This window comes from Schistocerca serialis, chromosome 4 (assembly GCF_023864345.2).
Source record: "Schistocerca serialis cubense isolate TAMUIC-IGC-003099 chromosome 4, iqSchSeri2.2, whole genome shotgun sequence".
Classification (NCBI taxonomy): Eukaryota; Metazoa; Arthropoda; class Insecta; order Orthoptera; family Acrididae; genus Schistocerca; species Schistocerca serialis.
The window spans coordinates 549066334-549090396 of NC_064641.1; the positions used below are offsets into that span (position 1 = coordinate 549066334).

At 43.4% G+C, this 24063-nt stretch overlaps 1 protein-coding gene across 1 annotated transcript in view; it reads left to right on the forward strand.

Moving 5' to 3' along the window:
- Window positions 1–24063, forward strand: part of LOC126474602 (aminopeptidase N-like) — a 179752-nt gene that overhangs the window by 20478 nt on the left and 135211 nt on the right. Inside the window, exons 3-5 of the mRNA XM_050102078.1 lie at window positions 4320–4426; window positions 14853–15002; window positions 23053–23364. Coding sequence (XP_049958035.1) covers window positions 4320–4426; window positions 14853–15002; window positions 23053–23364 — 569 coding nt within the window. The remainder of the gene's footprint in view (window positions 1–4319; window positions 4427–14852; window positions 15003–23052; window positions 23365–24063) is intronic.

Below are 24063 nucleotides of genomic sequence, written 5' to 3' on the forward strand. Positions count from 1 at the left end.
GAGTTTAATAACTCTTATTTAAAATCTCGCAAAATCATCACAACGAGAAGATTCGAGAATTTTGAGGAAATACTGAGGTTTACCGACCATCATTCGTCCCACTTGCCATTCGCGACTTTATCTGGGAAGGGGGGATCAGCTAGTGATACTTGAAGTACCCTACGCGACACAGTGTCAGGTGGCACGCAGAGTACTGATGGAGATGTATAATAGTCCAGCCTATCAGTGTTTTCTTGACTAGTCAAAAGCCATTGGTTGGATTGGAAAAAATGATATACCTCACGTCTTAATAGGCAAAACAGTGTCAAAGGGTATGGTCAAAATCACAGAAGATGAAGGTACTGCAATGATAATTAAAACGCACGAGTGATTGACAGCTGAAATTATAATAGCTGAAGGAATCAGGGAAGGAAAGTCATGAAGCCCAATCCAGTTTAATAATAGGCCTTATCATCGATGTCGTAATAGAGAAATCAGAATGTAAAGTGTAGCTATTATATACATTGAAGAGCCTAAGAACCTGGTACACGTGCCTAATATGCGTAGGGCCCCCGCGAGCACGCAGAAGTGCCGCAACACTACGTGACATGATCTCGACTAATGCCTGAAGTAGTGCTGGAGGGAATTGACACCTTGAATCGTGCAGAGCTGTCCATAAATCCGCAAGAGAACGAGAGGGTGGAGATCTCTTCTGAACAGCACGTTGCAGGGCACCCCATATATGCTCAATAATGTTCATGTCTGAGGAGTTTGGTGACCAGCGGAAGTGTTTAATTTTAATTTGTGGTTAGATCTTATGGGACCAAACTGCTTAGGTCATCGGTCCCTAAGCTTACACACTGCTTAATGTAACTTAAACTAACTTACGCTATGTACAACCCACACACCCATGCCCGAGGGAGAACTCGAACCTCCGACGGGGGCGGGGGCGGGGGGGGGGGGGGGGGGCCGCGCAGACCGTGACAAGACGCCCCGCGGAAGTGTTTAAACTCAGAAGAGTCTTCCTGGAGCCACTCTGTAGCAATTCTAGACCTGTGGTGTGTCGCATTGTCCTCCTGGAACTGCCCAAGGCCGCCGGAAAGCACAATGGACATGAGTGGATGCAGGTGATCAGACAGGATGCTTACGTACGTGTCACCTGTCAGAGTCGTATCTAGACGTATCAGGAATCCCATATCACTCCAACTTCACACGGTCCACACTATTGCAGAGCCTCCACCTGCTTGAACAGTCCCCTGCTAACATGCAGTGTCCATGGATTCGAGGGGTTGTCTCCATACCAGCACACGTCGATCCGCTCGATACAATTTGAAACGAGACTCGTCCGACCAGGAAACATGTTTCCAGTCATCAACAGTCCAATGTCGGTTTTAACGTGTCCATGCGAGCCGCAAAGCTTTGTGTTTTGCAGTCATCAAGGGTGTACAAGTGGGCCTTCGGCTCCGAAAGCCCATACCGACGACGTTCCGTGGAATGTTTCAGAAGCTGACACTTACTGGTGGCCCAGTACTGAAATCTGCAGCAGTTTGCAGAAGGGTTGCACTTCTTTCGTGTTGAATGTTCTCTTCAGTCGTCGTTGGTCCCATTCTTGCAGGATCTTTTTCCGGCCGCAGCGATGTCGGAGATTTGATCTTTACCAGATTCGTGATATTCACGATAGACTCTTGAAGTGGTCGTACAGGAAAATTCCCACTTTATCGCTGCCTCATAGATGTTGTGCCCCATCGCTCGACTATAACAACACATTCAAACTCACTTAAATCTTGATAACTTGCCATTGTACCAGCAGTAACCGATCTAACAACTGCGGCAGACACTTGTTGTCTTATATAGGTGTTGCCGACCGCAGCGCCGTATTCTGCCTGTTTACTGATCTCTGTATTTGAGTACTCATGCTTGTACCAGTTTATTTGGCGCTTCAGTGTATTATGCTGATGATGCTGTACTGATAGCAGAGAATATGGATAATTTTCATTGGTTACTTCACCAATTCAGTAAAATAGCTAAGCAGTATAGTCTGGAAATCTCATCTAAAATATCAAAGAGTATGGTATCATCAAAAACATCTGTAGATGCAAATTATAAGTACATGATGTGTCAACTGAATAAGTGATGAGCTTTAATTGTGTAGCGACTGTTACCACCAGCTATAAAGACTTAACCACGAAAGCAAATAACCAAGTGACAGGCAGTAAGGGTGGCTGCATGCCTGCAAAAGTGTTCAAATATGTGTGAATTCCTAAGGGTCCAAACTGTTGAGGTCATCGCTCCCTAGACTTACACACTGTTTAAACTAACTTGCACTAACTTATGCTAAGAACAACACACACACACACACACACACACCCATGCCTGAGGGAGGACTCGAACCTCCGGCGGGAGAGGCCGCGCAATCCGTGATATGGCGCCTCGAACCGCTCGGCCACTCCGCGGATGCCTGCAAAACACTGTACGGAGAAACAAATTTGTGGCAACAGAGGGCAAAATAAAAATATATGAAAACAATGAGGCGTTCTGTTATGACGTTTGCAGAAGAAACTAGAGCGGAAACGATAAGAGTTAACAGCAGGGGAAGTGAAGGTATTACCCAAGGAGTGACCATGTGGGACCATAGAACAAATGTATAGATAAGGGATCAGTTTAAAAAAAATATTAAATGGATGAAAACAAGAATAAGAGATTGGAAGAGGATGGATCCCGCGAAACCAGTTCAAATTTGTACACGTGACGACCGAAGTAGAAACGACTATCCAAACGACCACCCAAAATACGGGACAACAATTCGTCCAACACATTCACGTAATGAGACGGACAAACAAGGGAAACGCTAATCAGCAGAAGGAGATCCTGTTCCGTACTGAATACGCCAAGTGGGTTAACGACGAGTGCTGGTAAGATAGCCAGTCTGGTTATAGTTTATAGGAGGTTTCCCACAACCACCTATGATAATGCCAGGCTAGTACCCACGTCCTACCTCAGTTACACGTTAAGCAAATAACTGGTAAACGTCCGCACACTTGAATTTGAGATTCACTCTAGATGTAAACAGATGGGATACTCAAATTCGTCCCAGGTGGTGAAGAGAGGGGGAGTGGGGGGGGGGGGGGAGTTCCGGCGTTGGGAAGGGCATCTGGACACCAACTACCATTAAGACAGTAACTCATAGCATATAACAAATGCAGGCCCCACTGAAAAACGGGAAAAGATGAGGAAGGGGAAGAAGAAGAAAAATAAAGAAGATTGTCTCATACATGACGCTACTAGACAACAGGAGCAAGTGTTAGGTGTTACGATGAGAAAAAGACTAATCATATGTGATGAATACCATGAGAGCTCACTGCACACGACAACATCCACTTCGTTGTCAGCGTCTTGTCCTACAAAACTTTCGAATAGCGTCTGGTAACCAGTCTCTCGATGAGTCATTAAATTACAACAAAAAAAAGAACTGCGAACTAGAGAAAGATGTATAAAAAGTGCAAGAATTACATAAAAACTTGAAAAAAGAAGAGCTGACCACCGATAAGTTGCAATATGATTTTATTTATTCAGTGAGTAGTTTCGATAGTACTATCATATAATGATAGACGTAATCTAATTATACTGCTTGATAGTACCAGCCATTGTAATCTTATTCTACGATGACAGAGGTTTACCCTAGCGAACTAGTATGATTTGATTTCATTGACCACAAATTAGTCGCTGAATAAGTGAAGTCTTCCCTATTCACGTACTGTGAAGAACCACCTACTTAAAATATATGAAACAAATCACAGTCATAACTGAGACTTACAATCTGGCAAGAAAATTAATTCGAGTGACGAAGCACAAGAATAATAATTTACATCACCCTAAGCCTTAATGATACAGGTAAGTGTACTTGATAAACTTTAAAATAGGTTCCAACTCAGTAACTTTCATTCTAAAAATGAATCTGTTTCTTAACTGTAGACGCTCTCTGTTCTGCACGACACACAAATCGAATACAGCGAAACGCCAGTACTGTGAAGTTGAAATTTCCTAATAATCGTTACCAAAAGAAATGACACAGTCATTAAAACGCTATGGTCGTAACTTGGAAGAGCGTGGTACTAATCACTAGGTATCATTTGTATTTAGGTTTCCTGTGATTTCTTTATATGACCTCGGGAAAATGCTCCGATCTATTGAAATACGCCACAAGTGCTCTTTTAGTCGTTTTCCTCAAGCTGTTCTTTACCTCTAACGGCCACCAGGTCGGCCAGATTTTACACTTATCGTGCCTTCCTTCCCGGAGATTACGGAGTAAGTTAGTTTTTTTGTTGTTGTTCTTGTCGCAGGTTTTTGCCGGTGACCGATTGACTCTGGTCCTGGAATTCGTTGGTGATGTTCGTGAGGGGTTGGACGGCTTCTACCGCAGCTCGTATGAGCAAGATGGAGATACTAGGTGAGTAGCATCTCTGCACAAGTTCTCTGAATGTTACACACTGTTGAGAAACGTAGACGCTGGTGGACAAAGTGTGCTTACAAATAAAACAAGCTCAAGTAACTCCAAATTTATTGGTCGAAATGAATTATTGGAGCACCTAACATATTGTCAGTTGCTGTTATATAGGAATACTTATAGCACATCGTTCAGTAGCTCAAAAGTATCAAAAAATTCTGCTGATTGTCATTGAACATACGATGCTACTATCAGCCTAGTAGCAATTCGTTGTCATGCATCCGAGCATGTGATAATGAGGCAATAATACAAATTTCGAAATGTGGTTTTAAAACTTATGGGGTTCCACGAGGCTCAATCTTAGGTCCTCTATTGTTTCTCTTACTTGTAAACGAACTTCGATCTAATATACAACAAGCAGAATTAGTTCTTTTTGCAGATGACACTAGGATTGTAATCAAGCCTACATTCAACAACAGAAGAAATGGTAAATTATGTTCTTGAAAGCATTATTAATTGGTTTCATGCGAATGGTCACAGTAAACGTCAAAAAGACACTACTTATTCAGTTCTGCTCATGTAGTGAAACAGCGATATTTATTTATTTATCTGAGTCCAAAGGACACTAGAACACAACATAACAAAAACTACAATCACTTTTTATGAGTCCATTGCTTAGCAGCCAAAATGGCACAGTCATTCGTTACAAACAAGTCTTCCATGTCACAGGGTTCGCACAGATTACTGCAAGTCAACAAGGTGACAGAGTCCTGCCTTGCCCCATCATCACAGATTTCATCATACATAGCCCACTTCCTCAAATTAGTCTTGCACCTTGTCACCCCTGTACTCAACCAGTTGAGGGTCTGATGGGTCCAATACTGGAGATGGCAATCTGATGGTAGCTTCTATTTTGCTGTCCATAACCCTCCAGGAGACTTTTCTCCCCACACTGTGGACTTCTGATGAACTTGCAAATGGTGCTGTTGTAAGCAGGAAGCTTTTTCTGGATTTAGTTCGTGATGGATAGGCATTATTTCCAAACAATGGATGCCTTGGATCTGTCTCTTGCGTATTCTATTCTCTACTACTATTTTCTCTTCTTACAACCGGAGGTGCTACCCCCTTGAGTGAAAAGATCTTGTGGGCTGGAGTTGGTCTTAGGCACCACGTGACTATGCAGCCTGCGTCATGAAGAGCCACATCAACTTGTTTAGCTTGTGTGAAGTTCCTTCAGACTGGAGCGGTGTGTGGTGTACTTCTCAGCAGTGAGACACAGAGTAAGAGCAGATGTGTGGAGGACGCTGCGATGCGCTCCCCATGTGGTGTTACTTCCCAGATAATGTTCCTGATGCTTATCTTCTTTCAAGCGTTTGCACATTGTAGTTGAGATAGTAAAGAACTACCAAACTTTAAACCTAGGCTTTGGGGTTGGACACAGTGATTTAGATTGCATCCTTTCCAAGCGATGTTCATCTTTCTTCTCGCCTCCTTATTGTGTACGTGAAACTCACAAACTTGAGTACTATCCGGATGAGTTTCAAGTGGTTGTCGTCAAAGTACATGACAAGGTCTTCGAGAGCAGATTTTAATTTGGATTCTTCTTTTTCTTCAAATGTCGTTCCCTGAGCAGTGACAGCAGATGAAGGACCGCGTTCCAGTGTTGATTGATCATTGGTACATATGTTACATAATATTAGAGCCAGCACACTTCCCAAGGGAAGGCTATTCTCCTGCATTCTCCGTCTGTTATGCAGCACACACTGAATAATTGAGTCAGTCGGTGTTCCTTTGTTGTGTACAGCTTCTACTTTAGTTTTGTACGATTCACGGTCTCATAAGCAAACCTAAGATTGGTAAAGGCAACTCCTGTAATCTTCTTTCTTTCATACCGTTCTTCGATATGCTGTATTGAATGCCGGCCGCGGTGGCCGAGTGGTTCTAGGCGCTTCAGCCTGGAACCGCACGACTGCTACGGTCACAGGTTCGAATCCTGCCTCGGGCATGGATGTGTGTGATGTCCTTAGGTTAGTTAGGTTTAAGTAATTCTAAGTTCTAGGGCACTGATGACCTCAGATGTTAAGTCCCATAGTGCTCAGAGCCATTTTTTCTGTATTAAATGAAGTATCTGACCAGTACATGTCTTTCCTGGTCTGAAATCTGACTTCTTTATTTACCTTCCTGTTGACAGTCTCAGAAATTCGTTTTAAAATCATTCTCTCCACAACTTTAAACAGATGACACAGAAGTGGTACAGGTCCGAAATTCTTGTGTTATTCCTTCTTTGCCTGCCTGAAGCAAGGGCACTAGTTTTTCTTGCTGCAGATCTTTGGGATTATCATTCTAGCAACACAAGTGTTCATCAAATTCAGGATTCATTCAATGAACAGCAGTTCTCAGTTCTTCAACTGTGAATCGAGTGCCAAGATGATCATTCTTCTCTTCACATCTTTTGAGTTTTGTTACTTTTATGCTTTTGTGGTTTTATCATTCAAAAACAGCTGGTGTGACATTTGATCAGAGGTGACTTTGCTCACTCCTAAGAGAGAAACTGTAGGATCACTTTAAGGTTTCTCAATAATTACCAGGCTTGTCGACTACAACGTTTCATGTCCCAACTTCCGCGTAAATTACGTCATTTTTCTGTGGCATGGATAGTTGTTTGTATTGTCTGTATTGTCTCTTCTGAGAATGGTTCTGTTCGTTTTCGTAGGACTGTTCACACCTCTCAAGGAGCTACACCAGTGGCGAGTGTAACACTTTGTGAAGAAATAATAATAATAATAATAATAATAATAATAATAACAAGGGTGGAAACTTCAAAATTTTAAGTTCAGCTACATTTGCACTTCGAATCGTTGCAAATCTTGGGGTTGGCTCTGAGCACTATGGGACTTAACATCTGTGGTCATCAGTCCCCTAAACTTAGAACTACTTAAACCTAACTAACCTAAGGACATCACACACATCCATGCCCGAGGCAGGATTCGAACCTGCGACCGTAGCAGTCGCGCGGTTCCGGACTGAGCGCCTTAACCGCGAGACCACCGCGGCCGGCAAATCTTGGGGAAAAACAAATCAGTACATTGATATGTTTTGCGTATTTTTACTCAATAAGTCAGGAAATAATGTTCTGTGTAATGCATCTTTAAGAAAGAATGCCTTCGTTTCTCATAAACGTGATATAAGAAAAATATGTGGTACTCACCCACGATGACATTGCGTACATCCCTTAAAGGAGTTTGGCATTTTGACTACTTCTGCACAATATATTTATTCCCTCATGAAATTCGATGTAAATAATCCAGTGCAGTTCGAAAGGATCAACAACGTTCGTAATTACAATACTACGAGTATAAGAGAAAAGTACAGTCAAAACTCCACATTAAGCACAAAATGGGGTGCCCAATGTTACCACCAAAATTTTTGATTATTTACCCACTGATGTAAATTGTCTGACAGACAGCAAAGTTAAATTTGAAAACAAACCAAAAGTTTCCCTTTGACACTTCCTTCTTTTCCGCAATAGAATTTCTATTTTCGTAACGTGAAAAAGGTGGTGGGTAAGAATTACCAACACACATCTCTATTTGAAAACCTTGTAAATCAGCATATAGCCATATTTACATATGAATGTGCAATGTGAATGTAAAATGATTCACCCCACATCATTACGATTAATCGTACAAACGATCAGACTAACTGTCAATCAGTGCTGTGAACGAGAGAGATGACGCACATTTGGCGAATATGCCCCAGAATAGTGCCGGACGATTTTGTACAACGCCCGCGTGCTGAACAGGAAGGAAGAGCGAGGTCTTCGAGTTCAAACTCGCTCACATAGACAAAATAAGGGCCTCATCTAGAAATCGACCTACCTCAAGAAGAAACCAAACACAGACAAGTTTTTCGGTCGTTCTTGCATTAAGAAAGGTAAAATAGGAGGTTGGGGAGTGTGGCAATTGTGTTCGGGTAAAAACAGGCTTGACAGCATGGGGTGAGGAGATGGAATCGGGTGCAAAGGTCTCTCTGAAGGCGCCGATAAAAAAATCCCGATGTTCTTCGTGCTCGCACATGAGGCACTTATACACAACAAGTGTGGTAACAGCCATTTCCATGAAAGATGAGCATTCTCTGGAAAAGTTATGCAAGTTAATTGCAATACAAGGTGTTACAAAAAGGTACGGCCAAACTTTCAGGAAACATTCCTCACACACAAATAAAGAAAAGATGTTACGTGGACATGTGACCGGAAACGCTTCATTTCCATGTTACAGCTCATTTCAGTTTCGTCAGTATGTACTGTACTTCCTCGATTCACCGCCAGTTGGCCCAATTGAAGGAAGGTAAAGTTGACTTCGGTGCTTGTGTTGACACGCGACTCATTGCTCTGCAGTACTAGCATCAAGCACATCAGTACGTAGCATCAACAGGTTAGTGTTCATCACGAACGTGGTTTTGCAGTCAGTGCAATGTTTACAAATACGGAGTTGGCAGATGCCCATTTGATGTATGGATTAGCACGGGGCAATAGCCGTGGCGCGGTACGTTTGTATCGAGACAGAGTTCCAGAACGAAGGTGTCCCGACAGGAAGACGTTCGAAGCAATTGATCGGCATCTTAGGGAACATTCCAGCCTATGACTCGCGACTGGGGAAGACCTAGAACGACGAGGACACCTGCAATGGACGAGGCAATTCTTCGTGCATTTGACGATAACCCTAATGTCAGCGTCAGAGAAGTTGCTGCTGCACAACAACCCTTCTCAACAACAGATTCGGTGACCGATGGATTGGTAGAGGCGGACCAATTCCATCGCCTCCACGCTCTCCTGGCCTCAACCCTCTTGGCTTTCATTTATGGAGGCATTTGAAATCTCTTGTCTACGCAACCCCGGTACCAAATGTAGAGACTCTTCGTGCTCGTATTGTGGACGGCTGTGATACAATACGCCATTCTCCAGGGCTTCATCAGCGCATCAGGGATTCCATGCGACGGAGGGTGGATGCATGTATCCTCGCTAGCGGAGGACATTTTGAGCATTTCCTGTAACAAAGTGTTTGATGTCACGCTGGTACGTTCTGTTGCTGTGTGTTTCCATTCCATGATTAATGTGATTTGAAGAGAAGTAATAAAATGAGCTCTAACATGGAAAGTAAGCGTTTCCGGACACATGTCCACATAACATATTTTCTTTCTTTGTGTGTGAGGAATGTTTCCTGAAAATTTGGCCGTACCTTTTTGTAACACCCTGTATAAAACACGAAATAGTGGCCGTTCTGTAGAGTTTCCATGAGGATTCACGAAAATTCCGTACGCACTTCTCGACATTCCGGTAACACCAGTGCGGCGTCCCAAGTCCTCACCACCGAGGCTAACCGTTGCGCGGGAAAGCCTAAGCATAAACTGTCCGTGTACAGCAAATCCCGTGCAAATTGTTATTATGGTTTCCCTCACGCTCAGTGCACTTTTGTCCGTTTTTATGGTCATAGCTTGTTCATATGAAATTCGTTGATAATACAAACAATTGAAACTTCTGGCAGATTAAAACTGTGTGTCGGACCGAGACTCGAACTCGGGACCTTTGCCTTTCGCGGGCAAGTGCTGTACCAACTGAGCTACCCAAGCATGACTCACGCCCTGTCCTCACAGCTTTACTTCTGCCAGTACCTTGTCTCCTACCTTCCATACTTTACAGAAGCTCTCCTGCTCGCACAACAGAAAGTGTTCTGTATGCTTTCCCTCGGGAAGTCAGTTACTCTGGTACAATGCCGTTTTTTGCTTGAGTATGGGCTGAGATCCTGCGGGAAACTGGGAGTTTGCATTCGATATCGGGCCCCACGCAGTTTCAGAGGCTACTGTTGAATTAATCCGTAGTCCTCGTAGGTCAATCTGACAATAAAGTAGGCAGTTATAGTTACCTCATTCGACAGTACACTTTGTGGTGCACAAAAGGTTGCATCTACGTACGTAGAAACTGCAGCTTCGTCATAAAATCAGGCCCTACGACAGGCCGCGACAGGAACATTCGCAGAGACGATTCAGACAGACAGGCATTCCTCGACTTCGTCTATTTCTCGTCTTCGTCTGTTCCACGCTTCCGGCACGGAAAACATGCACAATTGCTACACATGAGGAACTTAACTACCCCACCAAGTGTTTGAGTGCGAATGTGAATTGTTGACGAGAACGATTATAGGCCCATTCTTCTTCGCGGAGCGTACTGTTAACGCAACAACGTATGTAGACATGTTTGAGCTGTAAGCTGTGTGATAACTTCCTCGTGATGTGATCTTTCAACGAGATGGCGCACCGTACCATTTTGTGAACGATAGATGAATTTCTTGGATCATGAGTTCTCAGATCTCTGGTCTGGGATAGATAGTTCATCGATTGGTTGGCCCATTAGAAGACCAGACATTAGACCACCTGATTTTTATGGGGGTTTATCAGGAATCTAGGGCACCAGACATCAGTTCGTGATCTACCAGATATGCGCTATCGTATTCGCGCAGCTGCGCAGATGTTACGATACGCTGCAAAACGCTTGAAGAGAAGTGGAATACAGATCAGATGTCTATCGCGCCACTAAAGGTGCGCATATAGAGGTGTATTAAGTGTGTCAGGGGGGGGGGGGGGATGAGTTGCCACGCTTGAACAAACATACCGTCAATAAACATCTCCATTACTTTCCAGTTATTTCATTTTATATTATTATATGTTTAACCTTGACACCCTACATTTAAGTGATAGCGCGTCCATCTCCCGTCTATCACTGAAACCGCAAGCAGGATACTTCCATAGAGGTTTGGAATTCACTTCCCAGTTATTGCATTTGCCCCTGTACCAGAACGTCTCACGGTATCCTCCATCCAGTGGCAGACTTATTCAGATGACGTGGTACAGTGTCTCACCGTTACGTCGGCTGGACGGCTGGTCTTTGCCCAAGCCTGTTCTCGCTCACATCTGTGTCCGTGCCGCATCCAGTCCTGTCGCGATACGCGTGTACACACTAGACCTCAGTCAGCTCAGGTATCTTGTAGTCCATGAAAAATCCTTTGTGTACTAATTCCGGCTGTAAAATGACAGGCTGCCTTGGTATTGTTAAAAACGGTCTTTTAGAATTGGTATATGTGTTCTCATATTCTGCAAAGTTTTGTAACACCATCATGGGGCCACGCCGTAGTAATCCTCTTGCTTAGGTCCTCTCGACAGTGCGTTCTCTGCAGTGGCAGTTCTGCCGCTAATGTATCACCGAGGCAACTTCTTACAGCGTTTCACCGTTACAGACTCTTTAAGCAGCTACACGATGCCAGTGGGAACACCGGCAACTCGTGCAGCCCACCTTATTTGCGAATTCCTGGAGACTTTCTCGCAACAGGGACTATGAGCAGAAAATACCCATTCTCTTATTTCCATTTTTCATCTAACATTCCTCTAAAAATTCCACAGCAGCAAATTGCATATCCCATACACTAAAATGACGCATCACACATTATTGACTTAAAAACACTAACATGGTCAAAAGTCGTTTAGAGGGAGTTTCTTTTTTCCACGAGTAGTGTATCACGATCCGCTCTTCTGCACTCACATTCTTTAAGTCCTTTCTTTTTCCTATCTTCTGAAGAACTAAAACCTTTCTCCTCCATTTACGTCAAATTATTAAAAATAACAGTAAACAGCCTAAAACTGTGTAGAGGACCGAGATCAAAAGTGGGACCCTTGTCCCAGACGGGCAGTTGCTTCGCAGACTGCGCCATCCAACCGTGACTCAAGACCCGTCCTCTCAGCTTTACTTCCGCCAGGTCAGAAAGGCATCGAGTCTTCTGCGTAAGCTTGGCGGAGCCTCCAATAAACCCAGGAAGAAACCTGGTATTTCAGGTAACCAAACCACTAACCATATAGCTGAGACATCTAGATCATCCAGTGACAAACAATATACTTCCAAAATAAAACAAGAACTCACGTCTCTAAATGGTAAAGTACCTGGTCTGGGTTATATACACCAGGAATTTCTGATAAACGTGGGTAAGGGTAAAAAAAGATGGCTAGCTCGCTTCTTCTCGAACATCCTAGATAGTGGATCACACCCCAACAAGCTAAAGAGAACAAGAATAGTGGCAATTTTGAAATCAAGTAAACCAGTTGACCACCCTCAAAGCTTAGACCAATTTCTCTTTAAAGCTGTACTTATAAACTCTTGGAGAGGCTCATCTATAATAGAATTAGTGGCTTCATTCTGGAACATTTACCAGCTTAGCAATCGGGTTTCAGGCCACAGGGGAGTTGCTGTGACCATGTACTGGCCCTAACAACTTTCATAGAGGCTGGTTTTTTCAAGAAAACTTGAGGACACCTGTCGCGTTCGTAGACCTAACAGCAGCATATGATACAGTCTGGAGAGAAGGGATGATATACAAATTTAAAACTGTAGTCCTCATCAATACTATGATAAACAATAGATATTTCCGTGTTTACTTGGGAGAAAATGTGAGCAGGAAATTAGGTGATGGTCTACCACAGGGCTCCATCTTAGCCTCTCTATTATTCAACCTATATATCTCCGATCTCCCCAATACCAGGTCAACAAAATTCTGCTACGCAGACGATATCGCTCTTGCCTGTAGAACCAAGGATCTTGGACGAGCGGAGACAGTTCTCACTGAAGATCTAGCCGTTACGAGCGCCTATTTTAGAAAGTGGCGACTTAAATCCAGCACAAGTAAAACCGAAGTATGTACAATCCAACTGACAAACAAACAAGCTCAGAGTGAAACTTCACGGAAACACTCTTTGCCATAACAAGTATCCTGAGTACCTTGGTGTCGCCCTTGACCGCACCCTTTCATATAGAAAACATCTTGAAAATACTGCTGCAAAGATAAAAACTCGTAATAACATTATTCAAAAATTGTGTGGAATGACATGGGGGGCTTCGGCAGATATCTAGCGCACATCATCCACTGCGCTAGTCTTCTCAGCAGCCGAGTATTGTGCCCCAGTGTGGCTAAACATCTGCCACACCAACTTGATCGACGTCCAGTTGGTTAATAACTGGGGCGATCCGACCAACACCGATTTACTCGTTTCCTCTCCTGAGCAACATCTATCTACCCGCAATCTGCAGAAACGAGGCCTCGCTTAAGCAATACCGCAAGCTACTGGAGAACCTGGAATTATCCATCCAGGAAGACGTACCAAGTTTACGACGAAATAGACTCCCTTCAAGAAACCCACCATTACGACAATCAGAACAGCTAGATGCCAGTAATACCGGGGTGAGAGACCTGTGGGACCAGAGCTGTCAACTTACTGAAAATCGTGAAGAGCGTGAGTGGTTTCGAAGTATGACTGTGAAACTGATGGCACAGAACTCGATAGAAAACTGTGGGTCAAATTGAACAGAGCTCGTACTGGGCATGGCCGATGCGCAGACTCTATTTACAAATGGGATGTTACAGAGTTTCCGGTTTGTGATCTGTGAGGTTCCGAACCAGAAAATCAACCTCATTAGAGATGAATGCCCCTTGCGTTCCTACCAGGGGAGTTGGAGCGACCTCATGGAAGCTAATGATATGGCTCTTATATGGATTAGGGACCTAGATATTGACATTTAGTTTGTTTTATATGTAGTATTGTATTTTCATATTCCTATTATATACAGTACTACTAATGTCATATACCAGTAATTTTAAACTGCATGTGAGACATTCGAATAAATGAAATAAATTCTTCCTCCAGTTCCGCATCTCCTCGAAACAAAGGAAACTGCGGAGACATGGCTTAGCCACTGCCTGTTGCTTCGGAGCGTGCACTGCTATGAATCTTCGTGGCAAATTAAAGGTGTTTGCCAGACTGTGAGCCCAACCTGGGAATCTTGCTTCTCCAATATCCTTTCTTCCAGCCGTGCTAGTCCCTCAAAGTATGAAGGAGAACATCTATGAAGTTTGGAAGCTAGGAGATGAAGTATAGGAATGCAGGAAAACTTCTGTGAAATTTGGAAGGTAGGAGATGAGATACTGGCACAAGTAAAGCCGTGAGGGCGGGTCGTGAGTCGTGCTTAGATGGTTCAATCAGTGGATTACTTGCCCGCAAGGGACAAGGGTCCCAGGTTCGAGTCCCAGTATGTTTCAAATCAGCATACACAGCTGCAGGGAGAATATTTATTATCGAAGTACTAAACAGGTTTGCATCTGAGATATACAGTAGATATTTACCAGATATCTGTAATTCTGCGGCGTTTAAATCTCGTACGCTATCTCCTAGGGTCTCAAATAATCATAAAGAGCACGATTTTCCACTCGAATGCTTCAGTGCTATGTGAGAGAAATTGTAACTCATCGGCTTAGACAGCCTCATCAATAACTGGTTGTTTTCAAATATCGAATTTGTAGTAGAACTACTTGCAGGGGACCACATTCTGTTGCAGGTGGCTGGGAGTGACGCAGTTCGAGAGGACGGGGGCGCGGATGGCCATGCCGTGTTACGACGAGCCGGCCATCAAGGCGACCTGGGAATTTACCTTCCGCCCACAGCAAGGCTACAACGTACTCTTCAACACTCCACTCATCAACGCCACGTGAGTAAATGTACAAAAGGTCTTTCTTCTGAATGCAGTAAAAATGTCTTGTAACTGCGAGAAATGGAAGATGTGGCAGTTATATACTGAGGTGACAGAAGTCATGGGATAGCGTTACGTACATACGTAAATGGCGATAGTGTCGCGTACACAAGGTGTAAAAGGGTAGTGCATTGGAGGAACTGTCATTTTTACTCAGGTGATTGACGTGAAAAGATTTCCAACGTGATTATTGTCGCACGACGGGAATTAACAGACTTTGAATACGGAATGATAGTTGGAACTAGAATCATGGGACTTTACATTTCGGAAATAGTTACGTAGTTCAATATTCCCATATCCACAGTGTCAAGTGTGTAGCAAGAATACCACATATCTAGCACTGGCTCTCACCGCGGATAAGGCAATGGCCGACGGCCTAAACCAAACGACCGCGAGAGGGGCGGCGTTTGTGGAGAGTTGTCAGTGCTAACAGACAAGTAGCACTGCGTGAAATAATCGCAGAAATCAATGTGGGACGTATGACGAATGTGTCCGTTAGGACAGTGCGGCGAAATTTGGCGTCAATGGGCTATGTGTGGCAACAAACGATCGACGCGACTGCCTTTGCTAACAGCACATCGCCTGCAGCAAGTCTCCTTAGCTCGTGACCATATCGGTTAGACTCTGGATGACTGAAAAACCTTGGCCTGTTCAGATAAGTCCCGATTTCAGTTAGTAAGAGCTGATGGTAGGGTGCGAATGTGGCATAGACCCCACAAAGCCATGGATCCAGGCTGTCGACAAAGCACTATGCAAGCTGGTAGTTGCTCCGTAATGGTGTGGGCTGTGTTTACATGGAATGCATTGCGTCCTCCGGTCCAACTAAACCTATCATTGACTGAAAGTGGCTATGTTTGGCTACTTGGAAAGCACTTGCAGCTATTCATGGACTTCATGTTCCCAAACAACGTTGGAATTTTCATGGATGACACTGCGCCATGTTACCGGGCCACAGTTGTTCGCGAATGATTTGAATAACATTGTGGACAATGCAAGGGACTGATTTGGCCACTCACCTCGCCAATGTGGATCCCACCGAACTTTTATAGGACACAATCGCGAGGTGAGTTTGTGCAGAAAATCCTGCACCAGCAACACTTTGTCAACTATGGGCGGCTACAGAACCAACATGGCTCAATATTTCTGTAGGGGACTTCCAAGATTTGTTGAGTCCATGCCACGTCGAGCTGCTGCACGCCGCCAGGCAAAACGAGGTTTTGACACGACATTAGGAGGTACACCATGACTTTTGTCACCTCAGTGTGTAACCTCTCCGCAAAAATTGATAAATGGAAATGGGAATTGGGAATGGAGCCAAATGTAAACTCCCCACACAAAAATTAATGAATGATAATTGACCATGAACCCACAATAATATTAATTAATGAACCATGAACCAAATGTAACCTCTCAACAGAAATAATAATATCTGGTAAATTTTATAAGGGCAGCAGCGCTGACCTTCGGCCCTGTATTCTGAATTGTTGTTGTTGTGGTCTTCAGTCCTGAGACTGGTTTGATACAGCTCTCCATGCTACTCTATCCTGTGCAAGCTTCATCTCCCAGTACCTACTGCAACCTACATCCTTCTGAATCTGTTTAGTGTATTCATCTCTCGGTCTCCCTCTACGATTTTTACCCTCCACGCTGCCCTCCAATACTAAATTGGTACCGAGCGAGGAGGCGCAGTGGTTAGACACTGGACTCGCATTCGGGAGGACGACGGTTCAATCCCGCGTCCGGCCATCCTGATTTAGGTTTTCCATGATTTCCCTAAATCGCTCCAGGCAAATGCCGGGATGGTTCCTTTGAAAGGGCACGGTCGACATCCTTCCCTAATCCGATGAGACCGATGACCTCGCTGTCTGGTCTCCTTCCCCAAAAACAACCCAACCCAACAATAACTAAATTGGTGATCCCTTGATGCCTCAGAACATGTCCTACCAACCGATCCCTTCTTCTAGTCAAGTTGTGCCACAAACTTCTCTTCTCCCCAATCCTATTCAACACTTCCTCATTAGTTATGCGATCTACCCATCTAATATTCAGCATTCTTCTGTAGCACCACATTTCGAAAGCTTCTATTCTCTTCTTGTCCAAACTAGTTATCGTCCATGTTTCACTTCCATACATGGCTACACTCCATACAAATACTTTCAGAAACGACTTCCTGACACTTAAATCTATACTCGATGTTAACAAATTTCTCTTCTTCAGAAACGATTTCCTTGCCATTGCCAGTCTACATTTTATATCCTCTCTACTTCGACCATCATCAGTTATTTTACTCCCTAAATAGCAAAACTCCTTTACTATTCTAAGTGTCTCATTTCCTAATCTAATTCCCTCAGCATCACCCGATTTAATTTGACTACATTCCATTATCCTCGTTTTGCTTTTGTTGATGATCATCTTATATCCTCCTTTCAAGACACTGTCCATTCCGTTCAACTGCTCTTCCAAGTCCTTTGCTGTCTCTGACAGAATTACAATGTCATCGGCGAACCTCAAAGTTTTTACTTCTTCTCCATGAATTTTAATACCTACTCCGAATTTTTCTTTTGTTTCCTTTACTGCTTGCTCAATATACAGATTGAATAACATTGGGGAGAGGCTACAACCCTGTCTCACTCCTTTCCCAATTTCCCTATTCTGAATAAAAAAACAAAAATTCTTACCTCAATAAAACTGCATCTATATCTGCTCTTATTTATACATTCTTCGACACAGCTTCGTGCAATGCTGGCGTATATTTTTTTTTTTTTTTTGATTCTTGGAAGCAATGATAATGCACTGGAAATTGAAATGAATGCTTTCCTTTAAAAGAGTTACTTTATAAAAAAATTGTTATTGGGTCAATTTTTTTGAACAAATTAATTACAATTAACATACATTACTAAATATGCGCAAGGCTGCTTCTTTACCCTCTACAACAATACTCATCCTCCAGAATCCTGACCAGAGTCGCGAGCAGAGCACACAGCCGACGCATGCCATTCCCGCAGGCTACTACCGTCCACTCCCTACTAAAGCCGACCGACTACTATTGAATCCGACTGACTACTACCGTCGACTCGCGCAGACTAGCGCAGACTCGCGACAAGCAACAACTAACAATAAACTACTCTCTGGTCAGAGATTCTGTCATGCTTCGCCCATCGCCGGCGAAGCATACTCCTTACAAGTGGCGTTTCTTAGCCCTCAACCAGTAAACTCAAATTCTTTAGAGATTCGAACTCTCATTTCCAAAACATCTTCAAACGACTGTTTGCCGTTATATCTGCACGATAGCGCAGATTTCGACGGTATGCGCTGTGTGTCTTGCTAGAAAACAAACTTATTTCGCTTACGGAACATGCTGTAGACAATAGTAATGCCAATATTACTCTTCAACCTCAAGCTTGCATAGGTATTCTGTCTAGTGTTTATTTTTTCGGCGTGTTTATTGAAGATTAAAAGTGACACATGCTTAGGTTTACTGACGGAGGGTTGACCGACATGCCCCTCGTGTGTGGGTTCACCGAACGCAAGAAAAGAGGGACACGACTTTATGACGAACTGTTCATGCAGCGGCGGCAACTTCACCGTAGGGATGGAAAAATGCGTCCGATTAAAATCGATACCGGTATATTACTTCTGAATAACCGATTTTTTCGGCATTTGTTTGGTCTTGGTTACAACAGGTACTTTTATTTCATTTTACTGTGTAACATTCGTTATATAACTGTAACATCCTTTTGAAAAAATTATGTTTGTTTGCCAAGGATATGAAATACGTAATGTTTGTGTTATGGAAATTTACTGTGTGATGTGTCATTGAGCAAATGGAGTGCTTACTCAGTTTTACTGTAATCCAAAAAATTAAACAACTCAATCTGCTAAACCAATACGCAGTGCCAATAACGAATCAATCACTTTGAAATTTACCGTCTCGTAAGCACTGAGTTCTAAGGCTCTGTACAATAAACTCACAAAATTACCTATGCAAATAAACAATTAAATAAAGTTTCCTTAACTCTAGGGTCGCAGCGAATGTAATTTATATAAAACTTGACGTCCTCCACTTTCACCTCTCGTAACAAATATTGGTGAATGCTTTCATTATCTCAACGTAATACGCACGGCTTCACCCAAATATCGTTCCTTTTTTTCCGCCACTTTTCATCCAAATGCAAGCACAATGTAAATGTTGCACAAGCAACTGCATCGCATAACAGGTTACTGTTGTCCGACCTTTTGAAATTTGCCCGACAAATATGACTACAGTGTAGTATCAGTTTTTACCACCACGTCAAAGATCTTTGTCAAAGAAACTTGACGAATATTTGATCATATTTCTTTGTCAAAGAAGTAAGATACCGTACTACCGACATAAAAGTGACATTATAATTTATTATTTGTTTCCTACTCACTGTATTCGTGACACATTTTGCAGACAGAATGCTCATATACCACTGAATGTAGCTGCAACGCTGTATCATTGTACGTCACAGTTTAGGAGGCATGACGCCATAAACAGTGAGATGCATGAAAAACTGCCGCAACATGCATGACGTTTAAATTTATTACTTCGTTGCTAATAGCTCCATTCGCACATTGAGCAGACAGTATTCACATATGCGGCTGAATCTACCTACAAAATTACGTCATTGTACGACGCACAGTTCAAACGCTGCGTGGTATGCACAGCTGTAATTGAATAACTAGGGAGCGCCGGGTTTCTCTGCTAGCAGCAATGAAAGACCGAAAACCGGTTATTTCAGAAATCAGTTATTTTGAGCTGTTTCAACACCAAGCTTAAAAATTCTGTATTACCGAAAACCGGCTGTTTCAGCGATACCACCATCCCCACAGCAGAGTGTACGCGTTTCGTCTGAGAACGGTTGCGTAACTCCGTCTTTTGTATTATTTTGCTTGTTGCGTAGTACATGCTAATCCCTGTTGTGAAGATATTATCACTAAAACGTAGGTAACTGGAGTTGTCGTTGTTGTAGTCTCCAGTCCAGAGACTGGTTTGATGCAGCTCTCTATTCTACTCTAACCTGTGCAAGCCTCTTCATCTCCGAGTAACTACTGCAACCCACATCCTTCTGAATATGCTTAGTGTATTGACCCCTAGGTCTCCCTCTAGAATTTTTACACTTCAATACTAAGCTGGTGATCCATTGATGCCCCAGAAAGTGTCCTACCAACCGATCCCTTCTTCTAGTCAAGTTGTGCCACAAATTTCTTTTCTCCCCAATCCTATTCAGTACCTCCTTATTAGTTACATGATCTACCCATCTAATCTTCAGCATTCTTTTAAAGCACCACATTTCGGAAGCTTCTGTTCTCTTCTTATCTAAACTATTTATCGTCCATGTTGCACTTCCATACATGGCTACGCTCCACACAAATACTTTCAGAAAAGACTTCCTGACACTTAAATCTATACTCGATGTTAATAAACTTCTCTTCTTCAGAAACGCTTTCCTTTCCAGTGCCAGTCTACATTTTACATCCTCTCTACTTCGACCATCATCACTTATTCTGCTGCCCAAACTGCAGACAGAATGCACATATTTTTGATTTTGTTGATGTTCATCTCATATCATCCTTTTAAGACTTTGTCCTTTCCGTTCAACTGCTCTTCCAGGTCCTTTGCTGTCTCTGACAGGTTTGCAATGCCATCGGCAAACCTCAAAGTTTTTATTTCTTCACCATGGACTTTAATTCCTACTCCAAATTTTTCTGTTGTTTCCTTTACGTTTTACTCAATATACGCATTGAAGAACATCGGGGATAGGCTACAACCCTGTCTCACCCCTTTCCCAACCACGACTCTTATAACTGCCATCTGGTTTCTGTACAAATTGTAAATAGCCTTTCGCTCCCTGTATTTGACCCCTACCACTTCCAGAAATTGAAAGAGAGTATTTCAGTCGACATTGCCAAGTCTAAGTCTACAAAAGCTAGAATCTTAGGTTTGCCTTTCTTTAATCTATCTTCTAAGATAAGTCTTAGGTCTCTCTAATTTTCTGCAGGCAGTATCTATCTTACCCCTAGTGGTATATTCCTCTACATCCTTACATTTGTCCTCTCACCGTGCCTGCTTAGCCATTTTGTACTTCCTGTCGATCTCATTTTTGAGACGTTTGTATTCCTTCTCGCCTAGTTCATTTACTGCGTTCTTATATTTTCCCTTTCATCAGTTAAATTCAATATTTCTTCTATTACCCAAGGATTTCTACAAGCCTTCGTCTTTTACCTACTTGAACCTCTGCTGCCTTCACTATTTCATCTCTCAAAGCTACTCATTCTTCTTCTGCGTTATTTGTTTCCCCCATTCTTTCCAATCTTTCCCTAATGCTGTCTCTGAAACTCTCTACAATCTCTGGTTCTTTCAGTTTATTCAGGTCCCATATCCTTAAATTCCTACCTTTTTTGCAGTTTCTTCAGTTTTATTCTACAGTTTACAACCAATAAATTGTGGTCAGACTCCACATCTGCCTCTGGAAACGTCTTACAATTTAAGACCTGGGTTCCACCTCCCTGTCTTACCATTATATAATATATTTGAAATCTTCCATTGTCTTCAGGCCTGTTTCACGTATATAGCCTTCTTTCATAATTCTTAAACCAAGTAAGTATTAGCTATGATTAAGTTATGCTCTGTGCAAAATTCTACCAGGTCGCTTCCCCTTTCATTCCTTTCGCCCAGTCCATATTCACTTACTAGTTTTCCTTCTCTTCCTTTCCTACTATCGAATTGCAGTCCCCCATAATTATTAAATTTTCGTCTCCCTTCATTATCGCATCGTGTAGTTCTTCTATCTCTTCATTATCTGCGGAGCTAGTTGGCATTTAAACTTGTATTACTGTGGTAGGCCTGGGCTTCGTGTATATCTTGGCTACAATAATGCGTTCACTATGCTGTTCGCAGTAGCTTATCCGCGCTCCTATTTTTTTATTCATTATTAAACCTACTCACACACTACCCCTATTTGATTCTGTATTTATAACCATTTATGTCGTGTGACTAGGGCCTCCCGTCGGATGGACCGTTCGCAGGGTGCAAGTCTTTTGATTTGACGCCACTTCGGCGACTTGCGCGTCGATGGGGATGAAATGATGATGATTAGGACAATACAACACCCAGCCAGGAATCGAACCCAGGCCCTTAGGATTGACATTATGTCGCGCTGACCGCTCAGCTACCGGGGGCGGACATTTATAACCATGTATTCAGCTGACCAGAAATCGTTTTCCTCACGTCACCGAACTTCGGTAATTCCCACTATACCTAACTTTAACCTATCCATTCCCCTTTTTTAATTTTCTAACCGACCAACCCGATTAAGGGATCTGACATTCCACGCTCCAACCCATAGATCGCCAGTTTTCTTTCTCCTGAGTAGTCTCCGCCTGGAGATCCGATTGGGGGACTATTTTACTTCCGGAATGTTTTACCCAAGAGGATGCCATCATCATTTAACCATACAGTTAATCTTTTTGCCCTCGGGAAGAATTTCGGGTGTAGTTTCCCCTTGCTTTGAGCCGTTCGCAGTATTCAGCATGGCCGTTTTGGTTGTGTTCCAAGACCACGTCAGTCAATTATTCAGACTGTTGCTCCTACAACTACTGAAAAGGCTGCTGCCCCTCGAAGGAACCACACATTTGTCTGGCCTCTCAGCAGATACCCTCCCGTTGTGGTTGCACCTATGGTGCGGCTATCTATCCCTGAGGCACGCAACCTCACCACCAAGGGCAAGGTGCATGGTTCATTGGAGGGGGGGGGGGGTAGTAAACTGAATTAATTGCAATTACATTATTACACTGTGACGAGACACCGGAGACCACTGATGGACAAACACACTATTTACGGTATTTAAAAAAATGTTCGTCTCACTTCAGTTTTCACCCATCCGTTAATAATGACGTCAGGACAATCTTACTTACCAAACTTGGTGTAAGTTTTGCCAATTCCTGCATACATTTACTGATTAACAGAGACTCTTTCCCCTTGTAGTGACGACGAAGATGGAAGACGCACCCTGACCTTCGAGCAGACGCCGGTGATGAGCACCTTCCTGCTAGCTTGGGTCATATCCGACTTCGTAGGCGTGCAGTCGCCGCTGGAATCCAACACGACTGTCTGGACGACCAGGGACACAGCGGCACAGGCAGAGTACCCCAGTGTGATGGGGCCACGCACCGTCCGCTCCATGGAGCAGCTGGTGCGTGTTCCGTACAACCACGGCAACCTCACCAAGATGGACCACGTCGCTGTGCCGGACTTCGCCGCCGGCGCCATGGAGAACTGGGGTCTGATCACGTACAGGTTAGTGGCTGTGAACCTACGATAGTTATCTATCCAGGCTGCCTTTGATTAAACTAACAGTTGAAATTTTACGAGAAAATGCCACTGTACTCAAAGAGTGTATTTCGGTAGCTTTTTCCAATGGGCTAGGGAGGTCTGCTGACAAAGATACGCTGTCGAGTTTCGTTATTAACATTCACTGAGGGGACGAAGGTCACGAATAGGTCACGAATGGCGATATGCACATACACAGATGGCGGTAATATCGCCTACATAAGGTATAAAAGGGCAATGTATTGGCGGACCTGTTATTTGTATTCAGATAATTCATACGAAAAGGTTCCCGAAGTGATTATGGCCGCACGGCGGGGATTCCCAGACTTTGAACGCGGAATGGTAGTTAGAGCTAGACACACGGGAAATTCCGCTTCGGTAATCGTTCAGAGATCCACAGTAAGAAGAGTGTGCAGAGAATACCAAATTTCAGGCATTACCTCTCACCACAGACAACGCAGTGGCCGACGGCCTTCACTTAACAACCGACAGCAGCGGCGTTTGCGTAGTCAGCGATAATACACAAGCAAGACTGCGTCAAGTAACCGCAGAAATCAGTATGGGACGTACGACGTATGTAGCCGTTAGAACAGTGCCGCGAAATTTGGCGTTAATGGGCTGCAGACAACCGACGCATGTGCCCTTGCTAACAGCACGACATCGCCT